The following is an 11,264-nucleotide window of genomic DNA, read 5'->3' as shown; positions in this document are numbered from 1 at the left end:
CTCCTTTGATTCGTCTGGATATTTTTCTTCACAAGCCTTTACACTGCCTCCTTGTCTTCCTCCTGTTCCCAAGTCCCCTCTCCCAACCTTGCAGTGGCCTCCGCACAGGCCAAGCTTGCTATTTGCAACAAGCAAACCTGGGGTGACAGTCTCTCTTCTGTCATATGGTACAGTTTGGGCAGCCAAACTGTACCCTTCTAACTGTATGCCCATGGGCACATCCTATAACCCCTACCCCTTGCAGCTTAAGTTTCTTCATCTGTAAACAGGATTGTTGTGAAGATGAAATGAGATTAGTCATGTGAAGTCTTTAGTGCAGAGCCTGGAACCTGATGAGTTACCCACGTTAGTTATTGTAGTTACAGCCCTGCCCTCAAATATCTTCCCTAACTCCTTTTCAAGTCTCAATTCATTTGCCAAAGTGTCTGGCTCCAGTATGTTGCTGGATATTCAGGAATGTGACTTCCTTTTGCAGACTGCCAGTGGCTTTCACACTTGGCTTCCCAGGAACGGATGTCAGGCGCTTCAGACACTAACAGGTAGATCCTAGGGACCTGCCATGTGCTCTCTCAGTTTTCAGGACCAGATGGCTCATAGCTGATCTCATGGGTTTTCCTGTCCACCTAGTGGTCTGCTGGGAGGCACAGAGGTAAAATGGATGAAGTCTTGCTTCCAACGAACTCACATTTCAGTGGGGGAGAAGACCCAGAAGCCACAGCTGATAGAGTTCCCAATTCAGGGAAAGACTGCTAGATGCTCCTATGGTCAGGATCCCTCAGGAGCACCTGGATCCAGGATCCACCAGGATCAGCTGAGGATCTTCCTGATTCTGATGATGCTTGGCTAGAATACTGATGGAGAAGTGGGAGATAGCAAGACAGACAGTGAGGGAAGGACATTGCAGGCATAGGGAAGACTATTCGAGAAGTCTTGATCCATTCTAGGAACTCCACTCCTGAGTGAGGGCTAAAACCTTCAACCCACAAAGCATCCCGGTCATTGGTCTCTCTGACCCACAGGTCCCACACCAAATTCTCTCCCTTGACATTCAAAGCCCTTCACAATCTTGCCCCACCTCTTCTCCCCACTCCCATCTTCAAGCCCTGACCCTTTGTTATAGCCACTCAGATGGTTTCCTGTTTGCCAAGCAGACCATTTACATTCTGGCCTCCAGGCCTTTGCCCAGGCTGCTCCCCCTGCTGAGAATGTTGTCATATTCACTGAGCTAACTCCTTCTTATTTTCCAAGATCCAACTCAGGGAACATCACTAAAAGCCCTTCCAGGGCAGGAGTTACAGGCTGTACCCGCGGTGCCTAGAACCCAGACTGTTATTTTTGTTGAATAATTAGTTAATCATGTCAAGGAAATCTTCCCTGAGTAACCAAGACAGACACCCGCTCTGCTCTGCACTACCCTCTGTGACTCCTTGGCCCCTCCTCCCCCCGCGCACACCTTGTCGGTGCTTTGTTAAAGCTTCTTGAGGCAGGCGTCATTTCTTATGCCGATTTCTTTTTCTTCAGTATCTAACTGTACCTAGCACATAACTCTGTACGATCGGCATGCCATTTCACATTATGTATCTTGTGGGCTCCGCCAGGCCCGGCCCGGCCCGGCCCGGCGTCTTCGCCTCTACCCCTAGCCAGTATCTCCAGTGCCCTAGAATATTTCCTACACACGCTCTGGGGTTGCTTTGCCCAAAACGGGACTCGTGACGACCCCGCCCACAGCCGGGATTGAAGGGCGGAAGCAAAGCCCACCTCGCCCGGCCTCCCGGGATTGGTGCCGCCGGGGCCAGGAGGCGGGGACGGGTCGCGGCTGCTGCTGACGCACTCGGGGCCAGAAAAGCCTGCGGACTGGCAGGCCAAAGGCAAACCGAGAGGCCAGGCGGAGGTGAGGACGCGGTGGCCGAATGTGGGGGACGGGCGGGAGCGGAGGACACCAAGGACCGAGGCGCTGCCCACGTCCGCCTCGCCACCTGCTGCACTCGGCCAAGCGCGATGCTGGAGCCCGAAGCTGGCCCCGCCCCAGGGACTGCGCCTGTGGGCCGAGGAGGTCGTCAGCCAGGTCTTGTCTTCCAGACCGGGAGGCTCGAAGCTCCTGGACCACGAGGAACCACCCAACATGGCATCGGAGGTAAGTGGGACCTCAGGGACCCCGGTCCTCCGAGCCTTCAAAGAAGGGGAAGGGGCACCCTGGGAGTCAGCCAGGGTCGGGACTCGTGGGGATCCCCTGGTGCCAGACCTGCCTCCGGCAGCCCTCCTGATAATTGCCCTTCCAGTCTCCAGGCGGTGGGCACTCCCTGGCGCACCTGCCGGAACCCGGGAGAGGCCTTTGTCCCTCTCCCACCACTCCTCAGGCGGTCAGTGTGGCAAACCCACCAAAGCACACTGCTGGGAAGGTGGTCCTGACCAGACCTCCTGCTGTAGCAATTGTCCCCGTGTAGCAGAGTCCACATGACTCTGGCAGGTAGAAAGAGCCAGGAGGTAGAGGGCTGTGCCCTGCAGCCCCAGTGGCCTCAGTGCCCAGAAGCTTCCTGTCTCACTGGTCTCTCTTCATTGGCGGGGTGGGGGGGAGGGGCGACACCCCTCGGTTCTCTTCCTGACCACTGAGTGGCAGGAGTCTGAGGCACAAGTTCCTTTCCTTGGGCCTCAGTTGATTTTTCTGGCAAATGGGGGTAATAATAGCTGTCTGCCTCCCTCTGTCAGGTACTGGATCATGAGGTCACGGCTTTGAATCCTTTGGGTAAAAGGGGCTGTTTGCTTGATCTCAGTGGGCCTGAGAAGCAGGAGGTCTTGACTCCAGTGTTTAGGGCCCTCATTAGCTGGCAATTCACTTCCTCCTGGGCCTCGGTTTGTTCATCTGAGTAACTGGGATAAGAATGCCTGTGCTGCTAGCTTCTGGGTCATGGTGGTGGGCTGGGAGCAGGGCCTGGACTTTGGAGCCAAGCAGACTTGGTTTCTGAAGCAGTCACTCGATCTCCCTGAACCTCTCATTTGTAAAATAGGGGTGACAGTGCCCACCTTATAGGAGGGTGGAACCCCACATATAGAATGCCGAACACAGGGCCAAGCAATATGTTCAACAAATGGTGGCTAATGATACTAACAGTAACAACATAGGAATTTCCCTTGTGCATGCTCAAATTGGCTGTTCATTCATCGCAGCCCAACCCAGTGCCCCTGGTCTCGGCCCCAAAGGAATCGTTCTGGCCCAGTTGTGCCCTGGTTTGGACCAGTGCCCTCTCCCACCACATTGGACCTCCCCTTCTCCTCAGTGCCCAGGTGGTGGCATCTCACTCTGACGTCTTCCTGGGGCCCTTTGAAGCCTGCCAGTGGGGTGGAAGCTTGGCCCCAAGACAGAATGGGCTGCTTTCAGGAGACCAGGGCACCAGGTGACCTCTGTGTGCCCCAGGCCGTCTGTGGGCTGGCACTAATTAGCTTGGCTGCAGCTTCTCTTGTTAAGTAGTTGTTGTTACTAACGACCCAGGCAGGGGGTCTAGGGGCCTGCCAGAGGCAGTGCCAGACCTCTGGTTGAGGGGCAGGCTGCTCTCCATCCTTGCTGGCTGGCCCTGGCCCCCTGGCCCCAGTAGTCAGAACTGGGGCCCCAAGTAGTGCTTTGCTGGAGATCTAGGCTTGCTGGGGCAGCAGAGAAGTAAAGGGCAGTCCCAGATCGAAAGGAGCGGGGGCTGTTTCTGCAGGGCAGAGTCCTCTGTTGGCCAAGGCAACTGAGGGGTCAGCTCAGAGCTTGGGGCCAGAGCATGGTAGAGGCCCCATGGTGCACATAGAAGCCAAGCTAAGGCACACCCTGGCCTCGGCAGTCTTCGGCCTTTTCCTTAGTAATACCTAGAATTTACTGAGTCCTTATTGAGTGCCAGGCACTGTGCTATGTATGCACTTGGCAAATATTATCAAAATTCATCAACCCCGAGGCTTAGAGAGATTATATAACATGCCCATGGTCAGGTGACTAACAGAGGCCCGGGACATTACAGGGGAACAGAAGAGGACGTATCCCCAGTGGCCACTTAAACCCCACTCCACAGAAAAGATGCCAGTGAAGTATTATGCACACCTCCATCCCGGCACGCTCTCCTCTGATCCTTGGCACTCTGGGCCCTCGGACTGATTTTCAAGTGTTCTGCACCACCCCCCATCTGTCCTATGCCCTGGCCTGTGCCCTCTTTCAAAGCAGACATGTCTCTATCCCATTCCTCTGCCCTCGGCTCCTGGGGGGCAGAGGGTCAGCTAGTGACCTCCTGGAAGGCCAGTGATAATGGGTGTGTCAGGGGCGCTTTTCAAAAATGTGGTGGGTGTTGAGACCTAGGCCCTGCCCCAAGTATGGGACATGCAGATAACTCGAGCCTGATTGGGCCCCTCAGGTGCCTCCTTGCCTGCCTCTACAGCAAAAGTCCAGATCAGGAGAGCTGGCAGAGATGTCCTGACAGGATGTGGGGTTCAGACCGTGGGCTGTGACTTCAGACTGCTGGGCTGCAGACCTGGCTCTATCCCCCCACCCCCGACCCCCAGTGAGGGCAAAACGCATAACTGCTCTGTGCCTCGGTTTCCCCTTCTCTGTAGCGGAATGGTATCGGTACCCACTTCAGAGGGTTGCTGTCAGTGCATGGCGAGCAATTAGAATGGTGCCTGGCAAACAGTGAGAATTCGGCGTGTGTTGCGCCAGTATTACTACTGTTATCATTGGTGCATCGGAGCTGGATTCAAACTCTGGATTCCAGAGTGACCTCTCACGTTGGTCAGTGGCAGGAAAGGCCCCAGAAGTTTTGCCGTGGTCTCGGGAGTATCTTGTACCCTGCCACCATTTCCCTGGAGCAGTCTCATGTGGTGAGAAAGAGCCCTAACTTCAGTGCACAGCCACATTCCCACAGTCACTCCCTGAGTGACTTTGGACAAGTTCCTGACTCTCTCTGAGCCTCAGTTTCCTTATCTGTCCAGTGAGAATAATCCTGCCTGCTGGCTCCCACCGCCATCTCACTTGATAACTCTCCTGAGGGCCCTTTGTAAGAGGCACTGTTCTCGATGGGGAAAAGGGTATTAATAGCTCCTGCTCTCCTGGCCAGAGTGGGAAGCTGTGGGGTGGCCGGTTTGTGGGTGCAGTGGACCCCATCATGGAGAAGTTCAACTCGTCTATCACCTACGACCGACACCTGTGGGAAGTGGATGTGCAGGGCAGCAAGGCCTATAGCCGAGGCCTGGAGAAAGCAGGGCTCCTCACCAAGGTTGAGATGGACCAGATACTCCATGGCCTGGACAAGGTACTCCCCACGCCCCAAGGCCCACCCAAGAGCCCCTCCCTATGGCCCTGGCTCCCACCAAATCTCCGAGTGCAGATTACGGTATCATCCCAAGCTCCTCAGTTTTTATGATTATACACCTAGAGAGATGCCCTTTACCCATGTGCTGTGCTCACTGTCTCTTGTCACCCTTTGATACCCCATGGCCTCATGGCTCATGGGCAAAGGTGCATTGGGCCTGAGATGCTCCCTGGGGGGTGGGAGCACACAGATCCTTCCTGTGGAGCGCTCCCAGGACTCAGCTCCAATACAGGAACAGTCAGTGGTCAGGGTGAGAGTGGGAACAGGGCTGGGCCCTCTTGGCCGATGATGCCCGCCTGCCTGACCCCCGAGTCGCTGCCATTTGCTATAGGTAGCTGAGGAGTGGGCCCAGGGCACCTTCAAACTGAACCCCAATGATGAGGACATCCATACGGCCAATGAGCGGCGTCTGAAGGTACAACCGTCTCCCACCTCTCTGGCCTCCTCTCTCTGCCTTTCCCTGGGCCACTTTGAGCATAAGCAACAATTATTCTGTTCCCTTTGTCATTGGATGAGGTACAGGTGGGAATTCAGAACAGGAGGCCTCAGCAGAGATGGCAGAGACTTGGGCGAGACCAAGACCAAGGCCCCGGGATATGGGGGGGGGGTTGGGGTGGGATATAGGTGGGGAGGAAGCACATTTACCTGGGCAGGCCCCACTGGGCCATGAGTGAGCAGCAGACCCTGACCCATGCCTCCCTCCACCTCTAGGAGCTCATTGGTGAAACAGCAGGGAAACTGCACACAGGACGAAGTCGGAATGACCAGGTGCCACCAGCCCCTCCGCCCCCCACCCTGTGCTTCCCAACCTTGGGGAGCTCAGACAACAGAGTTTGAGTTCTGTAGAGGTCCCGGCTCCCCAGAGAAGCCACACATCTGTCTCCCTGAGTGCCACCTCCTCCCCCCCACAGGTGGTCACAGATCTCAGGCTGTGGATGCGGCAGAACTGCTCGACACTCTCTGCTCTCCTCTGGGAGCTCATCAGAACCATGGTGGATCGGGCAGAGGCGTGAGTCTCCTGGGGACACCCAGGTGGCAGAGAGGGGCATGAGGGCAGCCAGAATCTCTTCTCTCCTGAGATAGTTTGAATAGCAGACCTAAGTGGCAGGGATGCAGAGAGTAAGGGAGCCAGGCCCTAGGGTCCAGGGGATCCCAGAACTCCTGGACTGAGTGAGGCAGAGCAGCCGGGAGCAGGGCATTTATTGCAGTGTTTCCTACCCCCATGCCAGCCTAGCACAGCAGGCAAGCTCACCTTTTGAAGATTCATAAACAAGAAAGTAAGGCACTGGGCAGGTGCCCTGAATCCCGAAGAAAGAGGCTGACAGTGCTGGGGCAGCCAGAGTCACTCTTCAGCCTGCCTGTGCCCCATGTCCTTCATCCTCACCCAGCATGGCCGGAAAAGAACAGAGCCGAAGGCTCCCTCCCCACAGCCTCATCTCAAGCTTTGGCTTCTGTGCCTTGACTGCTGAGATGTCTGTATTTGGTATCAGAGACAGGGCTTATCCCTCCTCTTCCCCAATTCTCTGTTACCCCTGTTTCACAGGCCTCACCAGTTGGGGGGAAACAAGCAGTATCACCTTGTAGGGACTGGGAGAAATGAGGAGGCACTGCTGATGAATACAGTTTCTTTTTGAGGGTAGTGAAATGTTCTAAAATTGATGTGGTGGTGGTTGTACATTAAAGTGTATACTTTAAATGGGTGAATTGTATGTGAGTCATATCTCAATAAAGCTGTTTATTAAAAATACAAATTAGAACCACCACTCACAGCACCTCTGCCCTACCTACTTTGAAGTGCTCCCAGGTCTTCTGGGTTCCTTGGGAGCTTCTCCCATGCTCACAAACATGGCTGCCACCACCAGGTGGTACCCTGGCTGTACACCTCCTCCCCTGCCCTGGACTCTTCTGAGATTTGCTTCGAGTTGTAGAGACCCAAGCTGAAGGTGTAATCCAAGCCTTGCCCCCAGGAGGCCCTACAGCTCTGGCCCACTTCTGACCAGAGTTGTGGGGCCTTCTTACAACGTTTGTCTCCAGGAGATCACTCGGTCGCTCATGCAGGCAGATCCTTTGTAGGCTGCCGTGCTTTTCCCTGGAAGGGCCCAGGCCTGCAGAGTCCGGGTGTCACAGGCAGGCCTCGCCTGAGCCTCTTGAGCCCCTCAGGCCCCCGCTCCTGCTCTTCCTCTACAGGGAACGTGACATCCTCTTCCCAGGGTACACACACCTGCAGAGGGCTCAGCCCATCCGCTGGAGCCATTGGATCCTGAGGTGAGTTTGAACCGTGATGGAAGGGAGGGCCCCTAGGCTGCTCTGACCTTCCTTACCCCTGGCTCCCACAGCCATGCCGTGGCACTGACCAGAGACTCTGAGAGGCTGCTGGAGGTGCAGAAGCGGATCAACATCCTGCCCCTAGGGAGGTGAGTTAGGTCCCAGGACGCCAAGGGCGGAGGCAGAGAGGTGCTGCCACATAGTTAGCATGGCCCTTGAGAGTTGACAGAAGAGGAGCCAGGAAGGACAGAGAGGAACAGAAAGCCAGGGACCCTGCATGGACTCACATTTCTCTCTAAAATGTGAACAACTAAGCTAGCAAGTATGTCAGAGCAAGGGCAGGGCTCTCCAGAGCAGCTCCAGAGAGCCAGCCAGTTGCCCACAGCCTGCTATGTCCCCTACATGGGGACAAGTGTCAGACGCCAAGCTGACGGGGCTGTAGCCCTGACAACCAGAGCTCAGCTCTGGGTGTGCATGCGTGCACGTGTCAGGGCGTGTTTGCCAGGAGCCCTGGTCACTCAGAATCCCCTGTCCCTGCAGTGGGGCCATTGCAGGCAATCCTCTGGGTGTGAATCGGGAGCTGCTCCAAGCAGGTGAGTCCCCGCTCTTTGGGAGATCACCATCAGCTCCCACCGGGTCTTGCAAAGAGGGCAGGGGTCTGGGCGACACCTTCATTTCTTACCTATGGACACTGAAGTTAGAGAGACAAGGGAAGGCCTGTGGTGGGATTGCATGTCCCTGGGTAGACTCGGGGTTTCCGCCTCCCTCCTGGGTCCTGTACAAGAGACCCTCTCCCTCCCTCCACTCTGAAAGGGGTCCCTGGGGAGGTAGGTGGGCAACCTCATTCCTGGTCGCAGTGGCCCCTCCTTGCCCTCCAGCCCAGCCCTATTGCCTTCCACTTTTCCCCTTCGTCCAGAACTGAACTTCGGGGCCATCAGTATCAACAGCATGGATGCCACCAGTGAGCGAGACTTTGTGGGTGAGTCCTGGGGACCAACCCACCTATTCTCTGGATTGTTCCCCACCTTTGTTTGCCAGCCCTGGCTTCTCTCCAGTTTCCTCCCCCCCAGCCCCCAACCCTCATGGTCTGCCTGGAGATTCTCTAGGCTGGGTTAGGAGCAAGAGAGGCCTGGTGACCAGAGAGCCTGCTCTCCCTTTCCTCCCACAAGCTGAGTTCCTGTTCTGGGCTTCGCTGTGCATGACCCATCTCAGCAGGATGGCTGAGGATCTCATCCTCTACGGCACCAAGGAATTCAGCTTTGTGCAGCTCTCAGATGCCTACAGGTAAGGCGGCACTCTGCCTTGTCCCAGCTCTGCTCCCACCAGCATGACTTTCTTCCTCTTCACCCTAGTCATCAGACCAGCCAAGGGGCAGGAGAGCCCCTTGAGCCCCAGCATCTCTGTCCCCAGCACTGGAAGCAGCCTGATGCCCCAGAAGAAAAACCCAGACAGCCTGGAGCTGATCCGGAGCAAGGCGGGGCGAGTGTTTGGACGGGTGAGAAGGGCAGGCAGTGGGGCAGGGCCTCTGGCTGACCTGGAGGGTCCTGAGGGAACTTCCAGGATGGGCTCCGAGGTCCAGCCTCCTGATCCTCACTCCTCCCTCAGTGTGCTGGACTTCTGATGACGCTCAAGGGACTTCCAAGCACCTACAACAAGGACTTACAGGTGCAAACCTGGGGCAGGGGGCACCCAACTGCACATGCACCGCATGCTAGTTACAGGGCCCTGGCACTTACAGGCCCTTGACTACCCTGAGAGCTCTCTCTCCTCCCTCGGTGAGGGGTGTGCAAGGTGCTGAGTGTTCCCAGTGGAAGGGAGTGAGGGTGCCCCGGTGGGGGATGTGGCCGCTGGGCCCTCACGTCCTGCCATGTGCCTACCAGGAGGATAAGGAAGCTGTGTTTGAAGTGTCAGATACCATGAGTGCCGTCCTCCAGGTGGCCACTGGCGTCATCTCTACGCTGCAGGCAAGATATGCCTCTTCTCCCCAAGGTCCCTAAACTCGGGCGGGCATGCCAGGAGGGTAATCTTGAGAGGTGGTCCAGAAGACCTGGGGCAGGGAGAGGGGTATGTGCTTGTTCCTTCCCTTAAGGAACAGTGAAGGGACAAAATTCAGGCTGCTGCAATAGCATGGCAGTGGGTTAGAGTCAAGGAGTCCCACCATCTGGCCTGACTAGATTTCCTTTGTAATCCTCTATTAGGGGAAGTTTCAGTATACAACAGCTGAGTGACTACATGACAAACCCTACATACCAACACCCGGCTTTGACAATAATCACTTCATGGCCGTTCTTGCTTCAGCAGCTATCTTTACCTACTATCACCCTCTCCCCCACCCCCCACCCTTTTTGATAGAAATCCCCACCTTCATATCGTTACATCTCTAAATAGTTCAGGGTGTGTCTATAAAGCAGTGGTCCTCAAAGTGTGCTTCTGGGACCAGCGGCATCAGCATCACCTAAGAACTTGGTAGTAGTCGGTCCTAGGCCTCGCTCTAGACCTATTGCATCAGAGATTCCAGGGGTAGGGCACAGCGATTTGTATTTCTGGTAAATCCTCCAGGTGATTCTGATGCATGCTAAAGATAAGGACTCTGAAAAGTTAAAGGCAACCCCAGTAGCACACCTAAAACTTATCGACAATTTTGAAAAGATAGCTAGAGCAGAGAGAGCAGAACAGAGTGGGAGAGAGTGGATCTTTCCGAGGCAGGGGACATCCTGACTGAGGGTATATGCCTGGGGCTGGCACCTTCAGGCCCCAGGGTCCCCGGGACTTATCATTCCCATGCCTGTGCCCCCAGATTCACCCTGAGAACATGGCGCGGGCTCTTAGTCCTGACATGCTGGCCACTGACCTCGCCTACTACCTGGTCCGCAAAGGGGTATGTGTGGGGCTCCTGGGGTGGATGGGTGACGGAACAGCGATGCCGCCCCCGCCACTCTTCACCAGGGGTGGTCAAGGAGGGCGCGGGCACCCAGAGCAGACCAGGGAGCAGAGGCAGCCTGTGTCAGCGCTGCCTTCCACCTGGCGCCCGTAGATGCCATTCCGTCAAGCCCACGAGGCCTCTGGGAAAGCTGTGTTCTTGGCTGAGACTAAAGGGGTCACCCTCAACCAGCTGTCGCTGCAGGAGCTACAGACCATCAGGTGCAGCCCCTCTTCTTCTCCCTCTCCTGCCTCCCAGGGGACGAGGCTGGGTCGCCTGAGGCCGGAGTGGCTGGGCTGCCCTAGCCCATCTCCTTTTTTCCCCTAGCCACCTGTTCTCTGGTGATGTGAGCCGTGTGTGGGACTATGGGCACAGTGTGGAGCAGTATGCTGCCCTGGGTGGCACCGCCCGCTCCAGTGTCGACTGGCAGATTGGCCAGGTGCGAGCACTGCTGCGGGCACAACAGGCCTAGCCTCCTCCCCATCCCGCTCTCAAATAAAATGGGCCCGAGAGGAGGCTGCTGCATTTCCTGCCTAGCCTGTCTCTCTCAGCGGTGGGCTTTTGGGGGGTCCGTTGAGGGGCAGTGGAGGTCATCAAGGAAGTGGAGAGACGGCAAGGATGGCAACTCCCCGGTGGGGAAGGGAGGAGAGAACATAGCCATCTCGTCAGAGCCTCTGCTCCGGTCAGGCTCCCCCTCCCGCCCCCCCTCATTCCACGGCTTCACAGTGACTTGCCTGGGTGTCATG

At 56.3% G+C, this 11,264-nt stretch overlaps 1 protein-coding gene across 3 annotated transcripts; it reads left to right on the top strand.

Moving 5' to 3' along the window:
- Window positions 1-1,757: 1,757 nt before the first annotated feature.
- ASL (argininosuccinate lyase) lies at window positions 1,758-11,048 on the top strand. 3 transcript variants are annotated; one of them, XM_039849501.1, is made up of 18 exons: window positions 1,758-1,891; window positions 2,080-2,134; window positions 4,759-4,842; window positions 5,079-5,273; window positions 5,665-5,748; window positions 6,045-6,101; window positions 6,245-6,342; window positions 7,521-7,598; window positions 7,670-7,747; window positions 8,139-8,191; window positions 8,515-8,577; window positions 8,768-8,882; window positions 9,009-9,093; window positions 9,204-9,263; window positions 9,479-9,562; window positions 10,396-10,476; window positions 10,633-10,739; window positions 10,846-11,048. In XM_039849501.1, exons 2-18 carry the CDS (start codon window positions 2,123-2,125, stop codon window positions 10,988-10,990), a joined length of 1,479 nt encoding a protein of 492 aa, XP_039705435.1. In that variant the 5' UTR covers window positions 1,758-1,891; window positions 2,080-2,122; the 3' UTR covers window positions 10,991-11,048. The 3 variants fall into 3 exon arrangements, with proteins under 3 accessions (XP_039705435.1, XP_039705436.1, XP_039705437.1); XM_039849503.1 differs by having other exon boundaries at window positions 1,807-1,891; window positions 3,993-4,842; XM_039849502.1 differs by lacking the exon at window positions 4,759-4,842 and having other exon boundaries at window positions 10,846-11,043.
- Window positions 11,049-11,264: the final 216 nt, after the last annotated feature.

The sequence above is a fragment of the Pteropus medius genome, unplaced genomic scaffold (assembly GCF_902729225.1).
Source record: "Pteropus medius unplaced genomic scaffold, Ma_sr-lr_union100, whole genome shotgun sequence".
NCBI lineage: Eukaryota > Metazoa > Chordata > Mammalia > Chiroptera > Pteropodidae > Pteropus > Pteropus medius.
Note: the sequence above shows the minus strand (reverse complement) of the source record. Positions and strands in the feature narration are given on the sequence as shown.